The sequence below is a fragment of the Danio rerio genome, chromosome 16, assembly GCF_049306965.1.
Source record: "Danio rerio strain Tuebingen ecotype United States chromosome 16, GRCz12tu, whole genome shotgun sequence".
NCBI lineage: Eukaryota > Metazoa > Chordata > Actinopteri > Cypriniformes > Danionidae > Danio > Danio rerio.
This window is the reverse complement of record NC_133191.1, coordinates 12,129,438-12,153,317: the sequence shown is the minus strand read 5'-3', so window position 1 is coordinate 12,153,317 and position 23,880 is coordinate 12,129,438. Positions and strand designations below refer to the sequence as shown.

The 23,880-nt window shown below is 34.6% G+C and overlaps 4 protein-coding genes across 7 annotated transcripts; 3 read left to right on the top strand and 1 right to left on the bottom strand.

The window, feature by feature from the left end:
- The first annotated feature begins 405 nt into the window (after window positions 1-405).
- Window positions 406-5,984, top strand: cnfn (cornifelin). Its single transcript, NM_001004663.2, is given in 4 exon segments — window positions 406-461; window positions 1,202-1,329; window positions 5,316-5,452; window positions 5,567-5,984. Coding segments are annotated over 3 exon segments (339 nt in total). The 5' UTR covers window positions 406-461; window positions 1,202-1,217; the 3' UTR covers window positions 5,657-5,984.
- Window positions 5,985-7,516: 1,532 nt separating this feature from the next.
- On the top strand, window positions 7,517-10,729 carry tlr21 (toll-like receptor 21). The gene is given in 1 exon segment (NM_001199335.1): window positions 7,517-10,729. A coding segment is annotated over 1 exon segment (2,970 nt). The 5' UTR covers window positions 7,517-7,601; the 3' UTR covers window positions 10,572-10,729.
- A 716-nt stretch (window positions 10,730-11,445) lies between these two features.
- Window positions 11,446-16,736, bottom strand: si:dkey-250k15.4. Of its 4 annotated transcripts, none has more exons than XM_068214096.2 (5): window positions 16,515-16,736; window positions 16,400-16,429; window positions 14,920-16,256; window positions 14,530-14,678; window positions 11,446-12,695 (listed from the first exon to the last, which is right to left on the bottom strand). In XM_068214096.2, exons 3-5 carry the CDS (start codon window positions 16,247-16,249, stop codon window positions 12,159-12,161), a joined length of 2,016 nt encoding a protein of 671 aa, XP_068070197.2. In that variant the 5' UTR covers window positions 16,250-16,256; window positions 16,400-16,429; window positions 16,515-16,736; the 3' UTR covers window positions 11,446-12,158. The 4 variants fall into 4 exon arrangements, with proteins under 4 accessions (XP_068070197.2, XP_073781990.1, XP_068074908.1 ...); XM_073925889.1 differs by having other exon boundaries at window positions 14,530-14,674; XM_068218807.2 differs by having other exon boundaries at window positions 16,400-16,518.
- pafah1b3 (platelet-activating factor acetylhydrolase, isoform Ib, gamma subunit) lies at window positions 16,737-22,404 on the top strand. Its single transcript, NM_201058.1, is given in 6 exon segments — window positions 16,737-16,831; window positions 17,454-17,537; window positions 17,682-17,771; window positions 17,925-18,041; window positions 18,222-18,344; window positions 20,527-22,404. Coding segments are annotated over 5 exon segments (666 nt in total). The 5' UTR covers window positions 16,737-16,831; window positions 17,454-17,459; the 3' UTR covers window positions 20,785-22,404.
- The last annotated feature ends 1,476 nt before the right edge of the window (window positions 22,405-23,880 follow it).

The window sequence follows — 23,880 nt, the reverse complement described above, 5'->3', positions numbered from 1 at the left end:
TACAATATACATGCATTTCAAACAAATGTAAGCAAGCTTTGTTGCTGTTAATACCTCTGTTGACAGAAATGTACTTTATGGTTAGGCAAATATGCAGAGCATATAAACGTATATTATATATTGTAAGGGTGTTACTGGACAAATTAAATCAGAGCTCTTGAATTGTGGCCAGTGTGCTGTACATACACTCACTCAGGTACAGATAAATAATGTTCTCTTCTAAATATTTTATGAGTTGTAGATAACGTATTGTTTTGAAGGGTGTGGAGACCTGAAACTTCTCGCCCCCAAACCAAACACTTCACCCTTCAGTTTACAGGTCACATAAAGCACTCACCACTGGTAAAGTTTCCCCTCCCCGTCGTCATGTTAAAGGTGATTTCCAGTGTCAGCGAGATCTATCAGAACATCATTCCCTGGAGGAGGTGAGACGATATTAGGAAGACTCTACATTGAAACAGGTAAGAGAGAGGATACAATTTTAAATATTTCTTAAAATGGCATCACTTGTCCTAATTAGTACTTATTTGGAGACTTTCTCTGTAGCTATTTCCATTCAAAATGCAAATTAAACTTATGAGAAAAGCCCTGTGTCCATACTATAAGTGAAAGACAACAAACTCATTACGTTCTGATTAACTGCTGGCAAATATTAAACAGAAAAATGTAACTATTCCCAAATAGTAAATTACTTTTAGCCTCAGAAGATGAAATGTAATGAATGCGCACTGGCTTTTGGGGGCATCAGATTACTCTTTAGGAGCACAGATGCTCAAGACTGTTCTGCAGTTAACTAAAGCACTTCAGAATGATCAAAACATTTGATGTTGAGTAATGTGTTCGGTCTACTAGTTTGTCCATTAATGCTGTCCCATTATGTCCGTGTTTGTTATCATATGTTACAAAAAAAACTTTTTGATGCGCATGATCAAGATTGTAGTTTATTTATTTATTTTTTAGCAGATAAAACTTTTATCTAAGTTAGTTGTGTGCATCTTTGTGTTTCTATTCATTGTTAATTATTTTTTCCAATTAATTTTTTTATTAATAATTGATTATTTTAATTGAGTATTGCAAAATGTGTTTAAAATAGGTTGATGGAAACAAAGCTTGCATATTAGCCAAGTAAACATGCTTTGTAATTATAAGTACTTGTAGTACAATGCTGTCTATAAAAGAGCATTCTCACATCATTCACCAGGTTTCTGTTGTCAGTGATGTCATATCAGGCAGAATCAATGACGTCTCAGCCTCAAATGACTGTAACCAGTTACACAGTTTCTCACTGGAGCTCTGACGTCTGTGACTGCTGTGATGACTGCGGCATCTGTGAGTGACTGATGGAGATGAAGCTCTGCCATTTCATTGTATCTTGTATACAATGACAATAAAGCACTCTATTCTATTCTATTTTGTTCTGTTCTGTTCTATTCTGTTCTATTAAAGGGGTTATAAACTGCCTTTTTAATTGTGTTCTGTTTACTGAGATCCACTTATAATTGTGTATATACAGTTGAAGTCAGAATTATTAGCCCCCCCTGAATTATTAGCCCCCTGTTTATTTTTTACCCAAATTCTGTCAAACGAAGATTTTTCAACACTTCTAAACATAATAGTTTTAATAACTGAATCTAAAAACTGATTTATTTTATCTTTGCCATGTTGACAGTAAATAATATTCGACTAGATATTTTTCAAGACACTTCTATACAGCTTAAAGTGACATTTAAAGGCTTAACTAGGTTAATTAGGTTAACTAGTAAGGTTAGGGTAATTAGGCAAGTTATTTTATAATGATGGTTTGTTCTGTAGATCATCTAGCTCTGTCAAAGAATGTTTGACAGAGCTAGGACATTTTACAGTACTGTATGTCTAATAATATTTTTTCTTCTGGAGAAAGTCTTGTTTGTTTTATTTTGGCTAGAATAAAATCAGTTTTAAATAAAAAAAACATTGTAATATATATATATATATATACATGTGTTTTTACACATGATGTGCATGGGATGGCAATACACATGACAAGCCTTTGCCTAATCGAGGTTTTGATTTCATATCTCTGTATTACAAGCTCCAAAAGAAGACAATTTTTTTTATTTTTTTTTAAAGAAAATGTGTTCCTTGGTTATTCATGAAACACAAGCAATGGCTACTGATAACCACTGGTGTAAAGTAACTAATTACTGTAATTGAGTAGTTTTTCTCAGGAATTGTAATTTACGAAGTAGTTTTAAAAATTTGTACTTTTACTTTCCCTTGAGTACATTTTTAGTGCAGTATCTGTACTTTTACTCCACTACTTTCCTTCAACCTGCAGTCACTACTTTATTTCTTTCTTGTCTATGGTGATTAAAAAAAATCAGTCCTGTGGGAGATGTACAAGAAGATGTCCAAGATCTTAACACGCATTGACATATAGACTGTTTAGATGCATGTCGCTGATGAGAAGCCCAGCAGACACAAGACGTCAACATGACGTCAGATTGACGCTCACCAACGTCATGGGGACATTACATTTTGTCTGGAAATGAAAATCGGGTTCACGTCAGAACTCAATGTCAATGTCCAACCTTAAACGTACCAAATATCAACATCTAATGATGTTACATGCAGCTTGCATTGTGTGGACATTACCACTGTGATGTCTATTAGATGTTGGTTTTTGATTGCCACACTTGATAAATAAATATCAGTATTTGACATCAATATAATGTTGGTTTAAGATGTTGGCTCGACGTTGGATTTTGGTCACTTTCTAACAACCTAAAATCGACCAAATATCAACGCCATTTGATGTCATTATTGGACATAAAAATCACATCCCTAGACGCTGGCTAAACGTTAAATTTTGGTCACCTGACATCACAACCTAAATCTAACCTAATGTTAACGTCTTCTGACGTTGTGTGTCTGCTGGGCAATAACTCGATGTGCTACAGAATGTTATGTTTACACACACATGCACAAAAAAATGAAAATGCATCAGCTTTTAACAGCGTAATACTCACTACTCTTGAGTACTTTTGAAAGGTCTACAGTACTTTTAACTCATACTTTGAGTAATATTTACTACAGATACTTTTACACAGGCAAATATTTAGGCAAATAATGGCATTTTTAATTGAGTATGATTTTTCAGTACTCTCTCCACCACTGCTGATAACTTGGGAGTCATGAAAAATACATAGGCAAAATAGAATTAATCCTAGTGGCTCCTGACGATACACTGATTTCCCATAAAGCAAAACAATGTTAGCGCAGTATGTTTATTACAGAGAGGGACTATGTGTACGTTTTATGTTTGTTTGTACTTGTGTTTATCCCGGATGCTTAAGTCTACATGAAAATAAGATCACCTTTGCATAGTTTTAGTTGAAAAAACTGACTTTACAGATGACCAGCGTTTGATGTGTTATTTTTACACTGTAATACTTGATTCTGATTGGTCAGTGACAACATTCCAAGTTGCTATTCCCCAATAAAAACCGATTAAACAAATAACAAAGACTCATCCAGGTATGCAAGAGTGAGCAGGTCTAAAGAACTGTCCCTTTAATTCAGTGGTGGTCAACCCTGTTCCTGGAGATCGACCTTCCTAAAGAGTTCAGCTCCAACCCTGATCAAACACACCTGAACCAATTAATTAGGACCTGAACAGCACTTGATAATTACAGGCAGGTGTGTTTGATATGGGTTGCAACTGAAATCTGCTGGAAGGTCGATCGCCAGGAACAGGGTTGAGCACACTTCCTTTAATTAGTGTGATTAGTAAAGCTCAGAGTACACTTTGGTTAAAAAGTTGAACATAAGCATTTTATAGTAGTGCTCGTCTATACTCACTTCAGTTTAGACACAGAATGACAAACTTCCTTATACACTTCCCTTTAGGGAAATCCCCACTGCCATTTTGAAGTTTATACAGAGAGACCAACGACCCTTTGACAAAGACAGAGAGTGATCCTACTTCTTAAGTACACTTCAAGCAGATCCGTATACTTCTCCAACTACACTCAAAAAAAAAAAAAAAATATATATATATATATTTTTTTTTTTAACTTGTTCAAACTACTTAATTAAAATAAGCTGAAACAACACAATTCTTAAGATTTCATTGGTACAACTTAATTTTTTTGTAAGTTCAATCCACATAAATTTGTTAAGTGTTAAGTTAACTTAAGAAATTTGATTTGATAAAATGATTATGTTAATGCAATCATTTTTACAAATTTAAGTGGATTGAACATTAACCAATTAAGTTGTCCTGAAAAAAGCTCCTTAAATATTGTAGTGTTACTCATTGTCAATATGTAGTTGAAACAAGCAGCAAAGGTTTTTTTTTTTGAGTGTATTATCATAGCTAACTAATCTATTTCTTGTAATGACATTAACTATTTATTCTCAGAATGATCTCAAAAGTAAAAAGTAGAACTGAAGTCTGATTCTGTAAGGGTTGTGCTTCACAAATCAGCAGCTTAAAAACATTTGCTAGAAATTTAAAAAGTAATGTATTGATTTACGTCACTGAAATCCTTATGCTACATATTACATTTTAAATAGGGCAACTCGTAAACTTGTACTCGTAAGCGATTACATTTCCAAAGAAACTCTCTCAGCACATTTTACTGTACACAGTACAAGTTCACGAGAGAATCGCTTAATAAGCTGATATGTGTAATGTCACGTTAACATATTTCAAAGATTTCTTTTATTGGTTAAAGGTTAAAAGAGCCTTAAACAAAATCGGATGAGAACAATACCTGATTTTATGCAAGGTATTCATGAAAGTAAAAGTAGAAAAAGTTTTCCTTTTATTAATTATCTATGAATTCAGTCAAGATTACCAGCTCTCAGCAGTCCTTACTGTGGACACGCATCAAGCTAGACAGGGGTGCTGGTAATATTTCGGAATGAGCATGAAATCATGTCATTAACTTGCTCAGTTAAGGCAAAATCATCAAAACAAGCACTGAAAACATACTATACATACATCTTCTGACAGATTTCCCACCAACAATTTTGAGCTACTGATGCTGATATTGTGCTATGATAATGAAAACTGCCATTCAAGTTTGCCTAGGATGTTCCAACTTAATAGTACCTCGTAAATAAAATGTATTGATTCAAAAGCACTATTGGAATTTCATTTAAATGTGGTTTTCTGCACACAACAGATTTCTGAAATGATCAGATTTTTGATGTAAACCCACTTTTTGTTGACATCTACTGGACAAATAACAAATTAAAGCTCTGAAATACCCTAATTTTAAGCTCATGTTGTAGAATGGTGTGAAAGTTGATATTGCTTTTCTCCTCAGGTCTGTGTGGGGCATTTATTCCTTGCATCTTAGGTTGTAAGGTGGCACAGGATAACGGTGACAGCTGCTGTCTGCCCTTCCTACCTGGAGCTATGGTTGCACTGAGGACCAGCATCCGTGACCGATATCATATTAATGTAGGTGATGAAATAGAAAAAAAACTATCATTTTAATCCAAGCTGAAATCCATCATTCCATAACACTGCTGATAGAAGTCTAGCATTAAAGTAAGTATCTTATCTCTTTTTAAGGGATCTGTCTGTGATGACTGGGTGATCATGACCTGCTGCTCTTTCTGTGGACTCTGTCAGCTGGCCCGAGAACAGAAGGCGAGAGGCTAATTTGGAAACGAAGGGAATGGAATAAATGATTAAAAAAAAACTAAATTGATGGAAATGAATTTTTTAATATGATTTGCTTTTTTTCCCCAAACTGTCTCAAAGTTTTAAATGACCCTTCAACTATGAAGTGTTGGATTTGATTTCATTGAACCTTGCATTATATTTTATACAACAAACCAAACCCTTATTAACTTTTTACATCAATCAGTCTACCTAAATTTAGGGCAATATTATTATAAAAAAAATTCTGATAATTATCAGTATACAAATATGTATTTACAGAAAGATTTCTCTGCATGACAAATAAAAACAACAAGACTAGGCAAAACAGGACTAACTGCTTATTGTCTGATCTGACTTTGCTGGTTCCTCTTTCTATTCCTGGGAGGAGAAACTCCTATTTAAAAGAAAAGAATGCTTCTGATAGCTACAAAACTATCGGAAAGTATTTCATGAAGGTAAGGTACTAACTCGTATTCATTTTTAAATCCAGAGCTTGCTTTTTTAGCAAAGATATGAGAGCTTGTTTTACTTTGAATTCCTTCTCTGTTTGTTTTGCTCACCTCTCATTGTACTTTAAAGTCAGTTTCATTAACAAAAGAAGTTTGCATACAGGTACATGTTAACTTTAAGTAAGATGTTTAAGTATTGACTTCATTTGAATGTCTTTGATACAATCTAGTTTTATTTTTTAAATAAAATTGTTTAGAGAAGTCGCTGACTGAAGAATGGGGAAACTGTCAGTTAATATGAGTTATTAGAGAAGTGTGAGAAGAAAACAAAAATCTGCCTGCATTATAAAGTGCACAATATAAATGTGTACACCAAAATTTATTGAAAATTATTATTTTTTCAATTTCTCTGTGAATGTAGACTATTAAAAAAGAATTTTGGTGCATTTAAAAATGAACAGTTTGTTTAAACAGCTATATTCCTTTTTTTTTTACCATTAACATTTAACTTATTGGGGTGCGATATTTCCACAGTGATCTTATAAGATTAATTCCAGATTAATTTGATTTGGTACTGACTAATCTGAAATATATACACAAACAGGTTATTGTAGCTTTCATAACAGAATGCATGAATGTAAAAGGGATGTACTCATTATTACTCAATCATTTATTACTCACTGCACTTTCACTAACCTCTGTCATTTTATTAATTGGTAATACATGGAATAAATATTTAAAACATCTATTGATTGTTCTTGCTTTTATTTATTACATCCAAAGAATGAAATGTACAGTTCAAGTCAGAATTATTAGCCCCCCTGAATTATTAGCTCGCCTGTTTTTTTTCCCGATTTCTGTCTAACAGAGAGATTTTTTCAGCACATTTCTAAACATAAAAGTTTTAATAATTTATTTCTAATAACTGATTTATTTTACCTTTGTCATGATGACAGTAAATAATATTTTACTAGATATTTTCCAAGACACATCTTTACATCTTAAAGTGACATTTAAAGGCTTAACTAAGCTAATTAGGTTTATTAGGCAGGTTAGGGTAATTAGTCAAGTTATTGTATAGCGATGGTTTGTTCTGTAGACTAATGAAAAAATAAATTGCTTAAAGGGGCTAACAATTTTGTCCTTGAATTTTTTTTTAAAAAATTAAAAACTGCTTTTATTCTAGCCGAAATAAAACAAATAAGACTTTCTCCAGAAGAAAAAATACTATCAGACATGCTGTGAAAATTTACTTGCTCTGTTAATAATAATTTGGGAAATATATATAAAAAAAGTAGGGGCTAATAATTCTGACTTCAACTGTATATTTGATATTTCAGATTAAATTGATTATAACCTCAATCTTTTTTTCTCTTTAGCAGCTGGCTGTTAAACGCTCAATACTGGACTAGACGAAGCTCTCACAGAGTAAAAGGCTTTGTAATGTTGGACTCGGTTTATAGGAATTACATTTAAAAGTGGAACTGAAAAACATGGCACACTCTGCATGCCACAAACTGATGCTAAAGGCCACATTCATCTGTCTCATAAAACTTGCCTGCAGCTACAGTTTCAGAAGTTGCATAGAGATCCCAGATTCTAATCATACAATCTTTACATGTGTTAAAAGTTATGAACGAGACATAACTGCGATTGTGAGTGATGTATTTCCCACTGCATTAAATCTTACAATCTCTCACAGCAACATTGAATATGTGCAAAGTCAAAGCTTCGATCATCTGCCCAATCTGACTGCTCTGATACTGGACGCTAACCATATTACTAACATCGACAAGGATGCTTTTAATAATCTACACCATCTTCAGACTTTAAATTTGTCCTGCAACAACATATCATTTCTCCACCGGGATGTCTTCAGTGACCTCCATAACCTCACACAGCTGCTCCTGGGAAGCAATAAACTGACTAATCCTGATGAGTATCTGTTTTCTAGTCTTACAAACCTCAAGATTCTTGACTTACGCAGAAACCACTTGTATAACTTTTCGTCTGTGGTTGAAAGCATAACAAACCTGACTAGCTTGATAAAACTGGATCTTTCTTTTAACAAGCTGACCACCCTGCAACACTCCACCCATCTGCCAGAGTCACTTGCCTTGCTCTACCTCGGTGATAACAAACTAAAGACACTGGGATGTGACAAGTCTTTCCTTATGAATGTCAAAAAGCTGGACCTCTCAGACAACAAAAACCTGGCATCCAAATCTTTTCTTGGCCTGAAACTGGAGAATATAACGTACCTGCGGTTGCGCTTTACCAATATCTCCATTTTCAAACTTCTTACTTATCCCAATGTGCATCCGTGGCACATTGACTTTTCTGGCCTGAAGCTGAAGAACTCCCATGCACTGAGTTCACTGTGTGTCCTTATGCGAAATCACAGCCATGAACATTTACAAATACCTAAAATGTTGCTCCAGAGCAATTCTATAGGAGCTCTAAAAAATAATACATTTCGTTATTGCCCCAGTATCACACGGGAAATGGACCTCTCGCGGAATGAGCTGAAAAGCGCTGGCTGCTTGCAGTTTCTCCACAATCAGACTCAACTGAAAAGTCTCAAGATGGAGCATAATCATCTGACCAAGCTAACGTCCTGCAACAAAGCAGAAATACATAATAGCCTGACAAACCTGAGCTATCGATACAACCGTATTCTACAGATCAGTGGTTATGCCTTCAGCAATACACCTAAATTAGAAATACTGGAGCTGAACATCAACATAATTGCTTATATGGACCATAAAGCCTTAAGTGGGCTCAAAGATCTCAAGACTCTTCGTCTCGACAACAACCTTTTGAGTGATATCTACAATGATAGCTTTGAAGATCTCACAAACCTGAAGACTCTGAACCTGCGCAACAATGAAATAGCTGTCATTTTCAACTACACCTTTCAGAATCTGTCTAAACTGGATATTTTAGATTTAGGCGGGAACAAGATCTCACAGCTGAAACCGCATGCTTTTGATGGGCTCTATAGCTTGACCAATCTGTATCTAGACAGGAATCATCTTAAAATGATTGATGTCGTACTCTTTGGGAAACTCTCTGGCACCCTGCAGGTGCTGGATTTGCAGGGTAACATGATTGTGTATTTTACAGAACATACACACTCGCCGTTTAAAAATATGTCAAGACTTTACGACCTGAAACTTAATGGACAGCAACCTAACGGCATTAACTTGTTGCCTCGTGCATTTTTCCGTGGTCTAACTTCTCTGAAAAGTCTGTATCTCACCAACAATCATATTATTGGATTTGGTGATGAAACGTTCGACGACCTGAAAAACTTGGATTATCTAACACTGGACAACTCGTGTGCTGGGGTTGCCCAGCTCCAATCTGGAATCTTCAAAAGCCTTCAAAAACTAAGGACGTTATCTCTTGAGAACATGGGTATTAAATCGTTTTCAAAAGATGTTTTCGGAAATCTCACAGGATTGAAGACGCTACATTTGAATCGCAATCCCATGATGTCTTTGGACATTAGTTTACTGGACAATCTGACTAATCTAACGTACATCGACATGCGCAGTTGTCCTCTGAGTTGTGGCTGCCATAACAGTGATCTACAGAACTGGACCATAATGAATAAAAGGCTCCAATTTCCACATCTTTTCAATATCACATGCCCAGACCACCCAGGCTCATATTTTCACAACTTTGACACTAAAGTGTGTTATTTGGACATAGAGCTTTACTTTTTTTCCTCAACCTCCACATTGACAATTTTATTAACCTTAATACCACTTCTCTATGTCAAACTTTACTGGAAATTCAAGTATGGCTACTATGTGTTTCGATCGTGGTTTGGAGAACAGTGGCGTCGCTTACGGGACCAGGAGGAAAAATACAATTACGATGCCTTTGTTTCTTACAATTCAGCAGATGAAGACTGGGTAATGGAACAGTTACTGCCGAACCTTGAGGGTTCTTCATTTCGCCTGTGCCTCCACCACAGAGATTTTGAGCTAGGCCGTGATATTGTCGACAACATTGTAGCTGCCGTCTATGGCAGCCGTAAAACAATCTGTGTGGTCAGTCAGAGCTTCCTTCGCAGTGAATGGTGCTCACTAGAGATTCAATTGGCTAGCTATCGCCTCTTCCAGGAAATGCAAGATGTGCTTTTGCTTGTCTTTCTGGAGCCTATCCCTGAACGTCAACTGTCCGCTTATCATCGCATGAGGAAAGTCATGCTCAAAAAGACCTATCTTCAGTGGCCTGGGTCAAACTGTTCTGATCCAAACAGTGCAAAAGAACTGTTCTGGAATCAGTTAAAGAGAGCTCTAAGAAGCAGCAACTCTGGAAGCCAAGATGAGCAGAAGATGGATGACAATGAACTGAGGAGAAAAGAGAAAGTGTGTGCAGACAAGGAAGAAAGAGAATATTTTGTAAATCAGACACCAACAGAAGATGAAATATATTACCTGATGCCCTAATTACACTGACATACAGTTGAAGTTTTTTTTTTTTTTCTTTTTTAAATATTTCCTAAATGATGTTTAACAGAGCAAGGAAATTTTCACAGTATGTCTAATTTTTTTTCTGGAGAAAATCTTATTTGTTTTATTTCGGCTACAATAAAAGCAATTTAAATTTTTTAAAAAGGCAATTTAAAGTCAAAATTATTAGCCCCTTTAAGCTATATATTTTTTTCGAGTCTACAGAACAAACCATCATTATACAATAACCTGCCTAATTACCCTAACCTGCTTAGTTAACCTAATTAAGCCTTTAAATGTCACTTTAAGCTGTATAGAAGTGTCTTGAAAATTATCTAAAATATTATTTACTGTCATCATGGCAAAGATAAAATAAATCAGATATTAGAAATGAGTTATTAAAACTATTATGTTTAGAAATGTGTAGAAAAAAATCTTCTCTCCTTTAAACAGAAATTGAGGAAAAAATTAAACGGGGGCTAATAATTCGGGGGGGGGGGGGGGGGGGGGGGGGCTAATAACTCTGACTTACAACTGTGTATATTATCAAATTTAATCGGTGAGATATAACCTAATTAACTGACTTCAATGAATTTGAGAGCCTGTAAATGATGCATATATATATATATATATATATATATATATATATATATATATATATATATATATATATATATATATATATATATATATATATATAAATATATAATGAATATGTTTGTAGCTTGTTTTATGTTTAGCATACAGATTACTGATTATTTGAACAACTATTTCAGAAAAGTGGTGCATGTTTTTCTTTTTTTTTAAAGTCTTTTACAAAGATGAACAAAATAATAATCTGAGAAAAAAACACAGGAGGAAAATCTGGAACTCTGAAACTTTGAATGTTTATTATGCTTTTGTGGTGAAAATGTAAAAAAGCTGTATAATGCAAAAAGTAAATAATTACATAAACTGAAAAATAAGAAATTCAACATGTAAAATAGCTGTTTGTTTACTTTTGAGTGTTACACGGTTTAATGTTTACATTTTAGTTTACTACAAATAATTTTACTAATGTAAACTGTGAAATTGGTTTTATGTAAATATTTCAATTTTGTACTGCCTTATTAAAGGAATATCTCAAAATCATGTGACCTTTTTCATAGAATACTGAACTTGAGTGGAAATAATAAAAGTCCAGTCTAAAATGTTTTTTAAAGAAATCTGACTAAACTAATACCTAAAAGAAATAAATATACAAGCAGCATCATTTGTTGAAGATAACACATTTACCCCATATAACCAGGAGAATCAACAAAAACTAGGTTTCAATATCTGTGCAGCACAAAGAGTGATTAGATATTAAGAAGTTAATCACTCTCACTACCTTTTAAGTAGTATACACTAAAGAAATCATGACTATACATAATGTGAGCACGCTGAACTCCCAAACTGAAATCACATGTTGAGGTGATGGTTTTTTTGAAACAATAAAAAAGTTAAATCGGTATTGCGAAGGGGAAGAAATTATTCACACATAAACAGTAAGCAAATAATTGCTTAGCTGAACCAGCGATGATTCACTCTGGGCAATACTCTTCTCTAAAGGAAAAGGTGAGGGTAAAATAATGTGTTTGACTGTGACCTGGGACAAAAGGTCATATTAGGATATTCTGACCTGCGTTGGGTGTTAGATGGATGTGGACAGCGAAAAAAAGGCTCATACTGAAATCCCTCTGTGAGATAAGATGCTGAGAACGAGAAAGGAGCCGTTTTTTTTCTTTCATCCTGAGTTTGTGACTGATGGGACCAGAAGCTGGATCCTCCAAAAGAAGCTTCTTCTGGTCTTTGTTTCCTGCTGTCATAAAATTGATATGAATCAATATTAACATCTGTGTCTTCTCTAAACTGCTGAGAGATTTTGGACAGATCTAAATCCACATTAGTCCAACTCTCCCCTCTGCTGCGGAACTGCTGCTGGCAATGTGGATTTACAAGATGATCCTCCCAGGTTGGGGCTTTGAGTATAGGTGCGGCATGCTGAGTGAAGGTCTGGTCCTGGTTGAAAAGCTGTCCGATGGGATGCTGATGAGGTCTGAAGCTATCCTGAGACAACGTAGCTGGTCTCCACTGGTCAAACTGCAAAAGACAGACCATCAAATCAAACTCATCAAAATCACATGCAAAAATTGACAAGCAAATTACAGGGTTATGGATGTCAGATTTGCAGTAAAAAGTAGAAACATAAATTCACATAGAATGTACTGTAGTTAATAGATCAGAAAAACATCAATCTGTAAACCTGTTTTTTTATTTTTTATTTTAGCATGCATTGTGGATGTGATTAAAAAAGGTATGCATAGTATAATCTTTTTTATTATAAGTATAAAATATACTTTGTGAATTGAACTGCGCAACCCAATAGAAACAATTCCAATCAAAGGGATAAGAGTCGTCTTTGTGTGGAACAAAAGTATTTTTCATTATTTTCATTATTTTTTTATAATCAAATATTTTTTAAATTATTATTATTATTTTACATTTTTGCATTTATGAAAAAAAGCTTTGTTATTCATTATTCATATTCATATTATTGTTTGTCATTTTTTCCTCGATCTTCATGATGAGTTCCATCATGTGGGTGACAGAGGACAACAGGGGCACATCATTGCTCAGTTATATTGCAGGTGCTGCCGTTAATTCATGGGTCAACTAATCAAAAAATAGACTGCATATTTACTTATGGGTGGATAAGATCAATCATTGGTTATTCAAACTTTAACTACTTTCTCTAAAATATTAAAGTGTTTTAAGCTATTTTATTTCACAGACTGGCACAAATATGCATTCTCACTAGTTTCTAAGTTCTCTCAGCCTCTGACTGACTTTGTTTTTTCGAGGTAATCTGGAAACGTGTTTAGTGCTGCTAATACACTGTAAAAGCCTATCTTGCTTATTCAAATTACTTGATTAAACTAAAATTCACCGGCAATGGATGATTTTGTCATTAAAAATGAAATGTTTGATATAAGTTTAGCTAAAACTGTGAATATTTTACTTTAATTTTATTTAGGCTAGATTTTATTTTATTAAACAAAGCAATTTGGGATTTGGGATTGGGAAACCACTGAAGCATATAGCGGACTGGTTTTATAGCACTTCACCTCTGATTTTATTCAATATTCTTGTTTATCTAGTAGATAACTGATGAACAAAAATACATTAAAATTAAGATACAAATTATACCAAATGAAATTTGTTTCAAAAAGATATTTTGATAGTTTGTGCCTATCCACTACTCAACTGTGCGGGTGGATGATTTGTTTCATGCCGTGGAAAAAAAGGATTTAATAAATGCTTCTCTGGTATTGTTGTATCACAAACCTCTGTCAAATATTTGCTATTTTTTGTAATATGTCATTATTTTGTCATGAGCATCTGATTTTTCCTTGATGCTGATGTGCTTTTACTTACCCCATCTCATTCGCAGTAATTTTACGTGAGGGAGTGTTTAATAAGCAACTCATAGCTGGGAAATTTACATTTTGATTTAATAGAAAATATCCTATTATTAAAAAGGAAATATACGTTTGATTCTATTAAAGTCATAATGAATGCCCTTAAATAATGTAGCCTAGTTATCAGCAAGCATGAGTGTTTATTAAGATTGACATAAGATTTAAAAAAAAAAAAAAAAAAACATTGAAATGAGTAAGATAAGAAATGTTGTTATAGCAAAACTTGTGACTGCTTTGGAAAATAAAGCTCATCATAGACGTCAAAGGATGACTGATCATGAAGGAACATGTAGTCTGGAACATTTGTTATCCAGAACAAGTCAAGATTTTATCATGACAAAATCTCATACTCTGGTAGTGACTTTCGTAACTGACAATAAAAATCGTGTGATCTGACTGGGGCTTTAGTTATTTGGTTTAGAGAAATTAAACAGTGACAGATTACATTGACTCACCATGTCCACTGGTGACTGTTGTGGTTCTTTTAGGAAGAATTGAGGAGAAGAGATCTTCCACTCTTGTACCTTACGTTTCTTGGTGGACATTCCCCTGTCCTGATGTCGAGGAACTTGATCTGGCAAGAAATCTTGCCGTACAGCTCTATCTAGGATGTACACAACAATATTTCAATAACACTTTAATAACATTTTCCCCTCCAAATCTAACAATGCTATTCATGCATGCTTTGATTTGAGCATTAGAGTTAAAGGGAAGTTTTTTTTACTATATAAACCAAAATGATTAAAATAAGATTATGAAACTTGTTTAAGCTGCATTTCAAAAGTATCTATCCTTTAGGTGGGACACTCTCAGTTGTCACTTTCCACAAAGTTAAAGTCCCATACCTGTCCAAATCGGCATGTTGCTGATGTTACACCTATCCTCAATCTCCACTGCATGGCTAAATGGTGAACGGTCTTCACATGTCTGTTCTGTGCTTGGCTGAGAGGCTTTTTGCTTTCCATTCAAGGATGAACGTAGCCTGTGCAGGTTGTGATTTAATTGGAAGCTATGTCTTTTTTGTAAAGTCTGCATTAGTGTCTTCTTACACTTATCCAGTAGGGAGCGCTGATAGCTTGGCACATAGAGATCTGAAGCTGAGCACAAACGTTTAGCCAGCCTTTTTACTTCTTCTCTACAAGACACTGACATTTCCTCCTCCTGCTGCTTGTCATTGTTTGCTAATTGTCCAGTCCCAGAGCTCAGTCCAGATAGAGAGGTTAAAGGCTGCAAATCTTCCATGTTCGGGAATTCCACTATTGTAGAGATTTCTTCAAATCTCTGAATATGTTTTCCATCATCAGGGGTCTTGAGAGTGCTTGTTTGTGAAATATTAAAGTTGTGCTTGTTAGTTTCAATTGGAGTAGAGCATAACTGGGGAATAGGTTCATTTTCTGAGGATGACAAAATCACTTGTTCAGGTTCTTTGGCACTATTTTGCTTTGTTTTGCTATTATTACCTTCCATTTCAGTTCTGGTGTTTCTTTTATGCTTCCCATCCACACTTGATGATGCTAGAGGAACTGAGGCATCTAACTTTCTATTAGTCTGAAAACCCCTTTTCCCAGTGAGCTCTTTTCTTGAAATTTTCCTCTTCACTTGTGGGGTTGAATTGTTCTCTGGTCCTGGTACATCATTGAGAATGCAGTCCTGGTCTGAATCAGGTACCAATGTAGGTAGCTGTGACCTAATTTGCACCATAGACTGTTTTCTCGGCTCCTTTTTCTGGTTATCTTGCTTTATTTGTTCGCTCACCAGTCGCTCAATATCCAACGACCTAACCTCATTGCTGAAAAGGCCTTTGATGGAGGTAAGGCGTCCCTCAGTTATGATGCTTGGCTTCTGGAGGATGAATGGCTTGGCGAATGGCCTCTCATTTCTAGAACCAGACATTGGATGGATGTGGTGGCGTTGGGCTTTCTCACCAACTTCTTTTCTGCTTTTCTGAGGGCATGGCTGAGACCTGTTTCTCTCTTGACCTCGAATCTGATTCCTCTCCTTCCTGGTTTTAAGACGCCTCACTTTATGTGCAGAGTTGCAAAGCACGTCTGTTTTCAAGCTGCTGCTTTCTGTAACGTTATGGCACAAAGACTTGGCTTTGCTACTGTGCTGTTCGTTGGATGTCTTTGGCAAGCTGTGTTTAAAGCTTTTGGTGAAAGGCTGGCTCATCTTCATGTTAAGGCTGTAAAACAAAAGTTATAAACAATCAAATAATTTGTCAAACTAAAATAATTTAGACTATAAGTAAACATTACTAAAAATATCCACAATATGTTAAAAGAGTGTGGTTAACACTGAGCAAACTCAACGAGTTTACCAACCTACCTCAAATTAAGAGCATTCTTTGTGTCCAAACTGTCAAAATAAATACAGATTCATTGTGAAATATTTACCAAATCAACTCGGTATGTAGCTGAAGTATAATGCCGTTAGGTTTTACCTTTACGTTGCTCGGCAACGTGCTTCCATAAATCATCAAAAGCGCATCCGGATAAATAATAATAAATAAATATTTTTGTCAAGAGAGTTGCTATTAAGTAATGCTTAAATGTTTTACGTACATTTGCAAACTTATAAACGAAATTCGTTTAATGTGACGTCCATATGGCGTTAATCGGAGTTTAATGTTATCTCATAGGTCGATCGTGCTCGGCTATCTGCCAGTAATGCCTGGTTCGATATTCCTGTTTCCGAGGTTTGGCAGCTGACCGCTGGCTGACTGATTCAACACAAAACTCTGCTGTAGAACATTTGTCGGTAATAATTTTTTTGGTTTAAATTAATGGTTCGACATAAGTGATAACGTGCATTCAAATATATTTATTTGCATTATTATGTGACGCAATATCCAAACGCGTTTGCGGGTTGTTGTAAATGAAAAGCATCTGCATGCTAAGTGCTACATTGGCTATATTAACGTTAGATGCTAATCTGTAAACACGTTTAACTACTTTCAGGACCTCATATTGTAAACTTTTAATAATATTTAAACGGCAAACCAGTTAATGTGCACACTATGTCCATAATGTTTTTTTTTCGGATTGTTTGTGGAGATGTTGACGTTACTGAAATACAAACTTTATGCAGAATAGCACAAACAGACAAGTAAAGCTGCCTAAAAGTAACTCTATTCGTGCTTGCCACAGGACATGAAGAGCACATAATCTAACCTCAGTACAACTTAAATTAGATATTTAACATATTTATAGTTTTTTTACGTTTAGGCACAAAAAATCCTTCAAGTATGCATCTTGGATTTGATATTTTTGCATTACTTAAAGCATTTTTGTGCTTAACTGTAAAACATCAGATGTTGTTTTGTTTAAAGCAAAGATCATGGAGGAAATGTGACCTGCCATGTCCCTCTGTCTTTCTTCAGGAAGTGATGAGTGGAGATTCAAACCCTGCAGCCACACCCACCCCCTGTCAGGACATACAGGGAGATGGACGATGGATGTCATTGGTGGTTCTTTTGAATAACATCAGAATTAAAAAGAGATTTATATGTTCCGTCCAGATAAGATATCTGTATTATGCTGCTAAAATGTGATTGTCTGCTTTTCTCATATGCAAATAGAGTTATAATAACATTGTCTTGTCTTTGCAGCACAATCGATTTGTATCAGACAGTAAAGGAAAAGAGCCCGATGTTCTGTTTGTTGGAGATTCACTCATCCAGCTTCTGCATGAGTTTGAGGTATAGCAAAGTGTGCATACTTGATACACGCACATATAGACAATGAGGATAAGGGTATTCAAGCCTCAAAACAATAAAAGTGTAATGCAACACTTAAATGTGACCTGCTGAGACACTCGCATACATGTATAAAATATCTTTTCTTGTTGGCAGGTTTGGAGAAAATTGTTTTCTCCTCTCCACGCTCTTAATTTTGGGATTGGTGGAGATGCTACGCAGCATGTGCTGTGGAGGCTCATCAATGGAGAACTGGATTACATCAGCCCAAAGGTACATTATTTAAGATTTAGCTTTTTTAGCTTTTATTTTATTTTCAATGAAGGATTAACAAAGGAGAAAAAAATCCCTCAAATGTATTTAAATAAATGTACTAACAGAAACAAATGAAGGAGACCTTGTTGTAATAGAATAGAGGAATTTGATGTTTTTTTTATGTCTGTTTGTGTGCAGGTGGTGGTGTTGTGGGTCGGCACTAATAATCATGGTCAAACACCAGAACAGATCTGTGGAGGAATCATGGCCATCATCAATGTGATCCATCAAAAGCTGCCCAATTCTCACACTCTTGTACTGGTTAGTTATTTCAGCTTCTATCTCACACTCACAGCATTCATTATATTCTCATATTTATTTATTGCTTGTTTTTAATTTATATTTTCCTTAGTGTGTTGACATAGCCTATCTATTGAAAACATGTTCTAGGCTATTTTGACTTGATCTGAAGAGAAATCGGAAACAAAGAGGCTTTAAATAATTTTCATACAATAAATTTCATTGTAATATAGATAAAAAATAATAAATTAAAAAAAGTCTCTGACAACGAATACAGTTAAACCAGTTGTGCCAATCGCTAAAATTACACAAAAATGCCACGTCAGATTCACACAGAATAATATTTTTGCATCTAAAAATGTGAGATGCAGCACTCAGGAAGGTTCTGCCATGTCATGCCAACTTACTACTATTAACAGTAGCTTTCAGTGGTTACCACTGCACTTTCTTCTAATAGGGCCACTCCTTTGAAACTGGCGTTAATGAGTGGTGCTGCATGTAAAAGCACCTCATAAATGATGAGAGTCGAGTACGAAGTTCTGCTAAATATGTGAGCGTATAACAATCTTAACTCTGAAAACTGGACTGACACATTTTAATTTTATTAGAACTTCTATGCTTAGCTGCTTTGAGACAATCTACATTGTATAAGTTAAATAGAAATAAATATGAATTGAATGATCATGCATGTCCATCAATATTTGCATAGAAATACAATGGAATTATAAGACATTGTGTCATCCTGTGTTCACATAAGTCCCTTCTCTATACACACAAGAACAGTAATTGACCAAGAGTTGTCCACTGCACCTGCTCACCCATCCAACAGGTGGAGGGATCTCCCTTTCTTGCATGTCATTAAAATAAATTTCAATTTCTAGGCTTACTGAATCAGATTTTTTCATTTATTTATTTTTTTAAAGTTTTTAATTTAATATCTTTGTTGAAATAAAGAAACACATATCTAGAATACCCTGACTTTTCCTATATGTGTGTATTTCTTTCTAACATAGTTATTTTATTAAAACTACAAAACAAGGAAGAGCTGGGTATTTTTACCTAGAACTACTATATTGATCAAAATGACCGCATGCACTTCACATAACTTTGTGTTGGTAAATACATAAAACATTTCATATTTGTCTTTCAAAACAGCATATTTATTGCCGTGAATAAGCCTTGCTTGTGAAAATGAAAATTAAATTGAGGCGCAGACATTCGCAAGTGGTCAAGTGGCCTTACTATACATTTATAGGCTGTATTACCAAAAAGATTGGATTATTAGGGTGATGATTTAAATATGGACAGACATTCAAAGCTTAAATTTAGTATTTCCATAGAAGCTTGAATGCAAATGCGACTAGGGATGCACCAATGTCATTTTTTTGAAATCAATCCGATCCCAATATCAAAATTCTGAGTATCGACCAATACAGATCCGATCTCGATACTGTGCCATTTTTTATTTTTTTTAAACATAAAACCGTTTCTGTTGTTCCTGCACTTAAACTCAAATTATATACTGTCTTAAGTGAAAAATAACAGACCCAGGCCTACTGTATATTACAGACACACAATCTAACTTAAAACATGATGCTTGCTGTAAACTAGGCTACATTATTTGAGCATTTATTATGATATTGATCTGTTGTGCTCCAGCTTATGTTTCTTTTTTAATATAAAGATTTCCCTTTGAAATCTGTAATGGGCTACATCTTTTGACCCTAATCAAAATACAAGCTGCTTTCTTAAATAAAATATTGATATAAATAAAATTACAGTGAAGTATTCACAATTTCAGAGTAGTCTAAATTAGGCTAAATAATTTTCTGTTAATGAGTATATATATATATATTGTGCCCGTCAGTTTCACTTTTATTAATTTAATCAACTACTTTGACCTCAATGAGCCAGGCTTTACAAACTATTCGAAGCACTGAAAGTATTCCGTTGGTCATTGATTGGCATAAAAGACTAATAAAAGCATAAAATCTTTATTTATAAATATTAGTGTTTATACCATCATTTTTAACATATGACCTTTTTGTGACTCATTTTATTTATTTATTGGGGAAAAATTTTTTTTTCTATTTTGTCAATGTTCATTATTCATTTTTTTCATCAACATTAAGCAATGTTTGTCATAAATGGATCAAACGTGTTGGATATAATGGAATGTAATACTCTTCTTTTTCTCCACTAGGGGTTACTGCCGAGAGGTAAAAGCCCAAACCCTCTCCGCGAGCGTAACGCCAGTGTGAATGCTTTAGTCCAAGCTGAGGTAGCATCTCTGTCTCACGTCTCCTTCCTGAACATGGACCCAGGGTTTGTTCACTCAGACGGCTCCATCGCACACCAGGACATGTATGATTACCTGCACCTCACGCCTCATGCCTACCAGAGGGTCTGTGAGCCTTTACACGAACACCTTAAATCCCTGTTAGAAAAACACGCTCCCTGAACACACTAAATACAGCATAAAACAGCCTTTCCTGTGTGACGACAGATGTCTCATCCTTTATGCTCTACAAGCAGAGCCTTCTCGAGATACAAACACCCTCAGGAAAACCCATGACTGTTTGATACACATAAACATACATCACATGCTTTCCGTCAGTGTGCGTTACTGCTTTATGGTCACTACAATTATGCTATTCTTTATTGAGGTACATAACAGGAGAACTCTTCTAAATATAAGAAATATATCATGTTATTTCTCATGCCATTCCAAATATTGTATGACGAGTTTTTCTTTGGAGAATCGACCAAACATTGACCCAAAACAAAAAAGGTTATTTAGTCAGACAAAATAAATAGTCATAGAGGTTTGGAACAACATGAGGGTAAGTTAAAAATTCCTTTTTTTTGGTAAACTAATTTCTTTACACAAAATGGATACTACATTCCAAAGCCTGTGCTTGTATAAACAAAAAAGTAACAATATAGTCGTGTATTTTGCAGTGTAATATTGAACTCGATGACACAATGACTTGGTTTGACGGAAGAACTTCTTGAGCTTTTTGTGTAGGAAACAACAGCAGACATTACTGCCCTTCAGAGGCTGACAACCATTTGTTTATTTGTTGAAAGGAACAATACGGGCTATTTTGCTTTTGTTGGCCAGTATTGGATCTTTACATGCCCATAGGCTCACTTCTAAGAAAAGAGTAGACGACTCATGTGATGATGCACTTGTGATAAAAAGGATAGTTCATCCAAAAAAAGAAACTTTTGCCATTTGTTTACTCGCTCTTTACTTGTTTATAATCTTCATGTGTTTCTTTCTTCTGTTGAACACTAAAGAAGATATTTTGAAGAATGACAACTGACTTCTTTAGTATATATTTTTCGTACTATTGAAGTTGATTTTGAGCTTTCTTTAAAATATTTTCTTTTGTGTCCAGCAGAATAAAGAAATTATTATAAAGGTTTGTAACCACTTGAGGTAAATAGTAAGAACATGTTCATTTCTTGGTGAACTACCCTTTTAAAATGATTCCCTACAGTTTAACCTTTTGCTCTTTGCTGGAGATTCTTTGTGATGAACATTGAATTAGTTTCATTTATTTCTGTACAGTGTTTTCGAAATGAATTCTCTCTTTCATGCATGTCCGGTTTATATCTCTTTAGTTAATTTAGTGTTTTGTTTCAGAATGTTTTAAGTTCTGTACTTTTGCCACCAAGAGTGTCTGAAATATTCACGCTATGGATGAAGTCTTAAAATCTCATAACTAAAGACCAGGATTGGGTGTTGGTGGTCTGTGCATGACTTAGCTGCTAAAAAGCAGAGAATTTAAATCATAAGTGGCCGATTGCTGTCTTTGTTTTTATTGCTGTATGTATTACAGTCAACCAGTCATCACGTTCAAATGGTGTCGAATGTGGTTAAATGTGTGATTCTGCTGCTGCTTTATCCTTGTATTTGTACTTGTGTCTTGTGAACGTCGTCATCCTCAAGGAGCCTTGTGATTCCAGGAATTGTTTCCTCATGGTGTTGAGATTCCAGTCTGAGGGGTTACATGTCATGGCTGGTGCTGCGATAAACAATTGTCATGTTAAATGGTGGAATAAACCTTAAGAAACAAATTAAATGTATTGATTTGGAATTTCTTTCGAAAAACTTTCCTTTATCACATTTAGGTTATGAGTTCACTACATAGTTTATAAACAAACAAGTTAAAAATATGAAAACGTTTGAAAGGACAGAAATTAAGTTCGTTTAATATACTTTCATTGTATTTACTCAAATATACTGGACTGTCCAGATGTTTGGGAGTTCTCAAAGATTGCTTTTTTTGTTAGAAAAATCTTTAAATCACTTGAAACTTAAAACACACAAAATATGAAGATAGATTGATAGATATATAGATCAAAACTCATATCAAAGTTGTCCGAAAAACACCCATTTTGTCTTGGGACAGTTGTGAAACATTGGTTTCTGATTATTTAATGGCCTTAAAAAAGAAGAATTTATATTTATTCCTGAAGCAAAGCTAACATTTCAATGAAAAAGAAAAGAAAGACATATTAGTGTGATCGGTCGGACATAGCACAGTGGCCATTTAATAAAGTCACAGCTAAACAGATGTTTTTTTTATTTTTGTCTTGATTTGTACCTAATGATGGAGCACATCATTTCTGTAAGATGATTCCAGCAGCAGGGGGCATAGTAGATGAAGGCTGATTCACTCTGCTTTGACTCAACCCTTGGAATTTCTAATTTACTTGATCCTAATGATCTGAGGTTTGTATTCAGTGAGCATATCTGTAATGTATTGAGGTCCTATAGGCTATTTAGTGATTTATAGACAAAAAGTAATACTTTAAAATTCTGAATGTAACTGGGAGCCAGTGTAAAGACCCGAGGACAGGTGTGATGTGCTCTGATTGTCTGGTTCTAGACAGAATCCTGGCAGCAGCGTTCTGGATAAGCTGCAACTGTCTGATTGTCTGCTTGGAAAGGCTAGTGAGGAGTCTATTACAGTAATCCACCCTGCTGCTGATAAAAGCTTGAACAAGTCCTCATTGGAAACAAAGCAACTAATACTTGCAATGTCTTTGAGAGGATGGTATGCCGATTTAGTGACTGCTTTGACATGACTATTGAAATTCAAATCTGACTCTAGAATCACACCAAGTTTATTGACCTTATTTTTTATTGTTTGACCCTTAGTATTAAGTGTAATAAGTTATTCTTATTATGCTTAATCAATGCTATTTTTTATGATTGTTTAAAAAAACAAAACAATTGTGCTGCTTAATATTTGTGCAAATCATGTTTATATATAATCTTAAATTATTTTTTTATTTTAATTTGGGTTCATTTAAAATATATTTTAACATTACAAATGCCTAAAACATTACAAAACAAGCAACTGACCTCTAAATACATAGGTAACACTTAATGATCCATTAGTTATTGTATTTACTAACATTAACTTTATTAAGCATAGTTCAACATTAATTAATGCATTGGTAACAGCCAAATCATGCTTGTTAACATTAGTTAATGCACTAGGAGTTAACATGAACTAATGTTATTTAACTTACATTACAT

What these genes read in the sequence shown, in the direction of transcription:
- si:dkey-250k15.4 (XM_068214096.2), bottom strand. Translation starts at nt 16,249, where the DNA reads ATGAAGATGAGCCAGCCTTTCACCAAAAGCTTTAAACACAGCTTGCCA. An exon ending in CAACATGCCGATTTGGACAG is followed by an intron (nt 14,679 to 14,919) that starts GTATGGGACTTT and finishes TGTACATCCTAG; the next exon opens with ATAGAGCTGTACGGCAAGAT. An exon ending in AACAGTCACCAGTGGACATG is followed by an intron (nt 12,696 to 14,529) that starts GTGAGTCAATGT and finishes TGTCTTTTGCAG; the next exon opens with TTTGACCAGTGGAGACCAGC.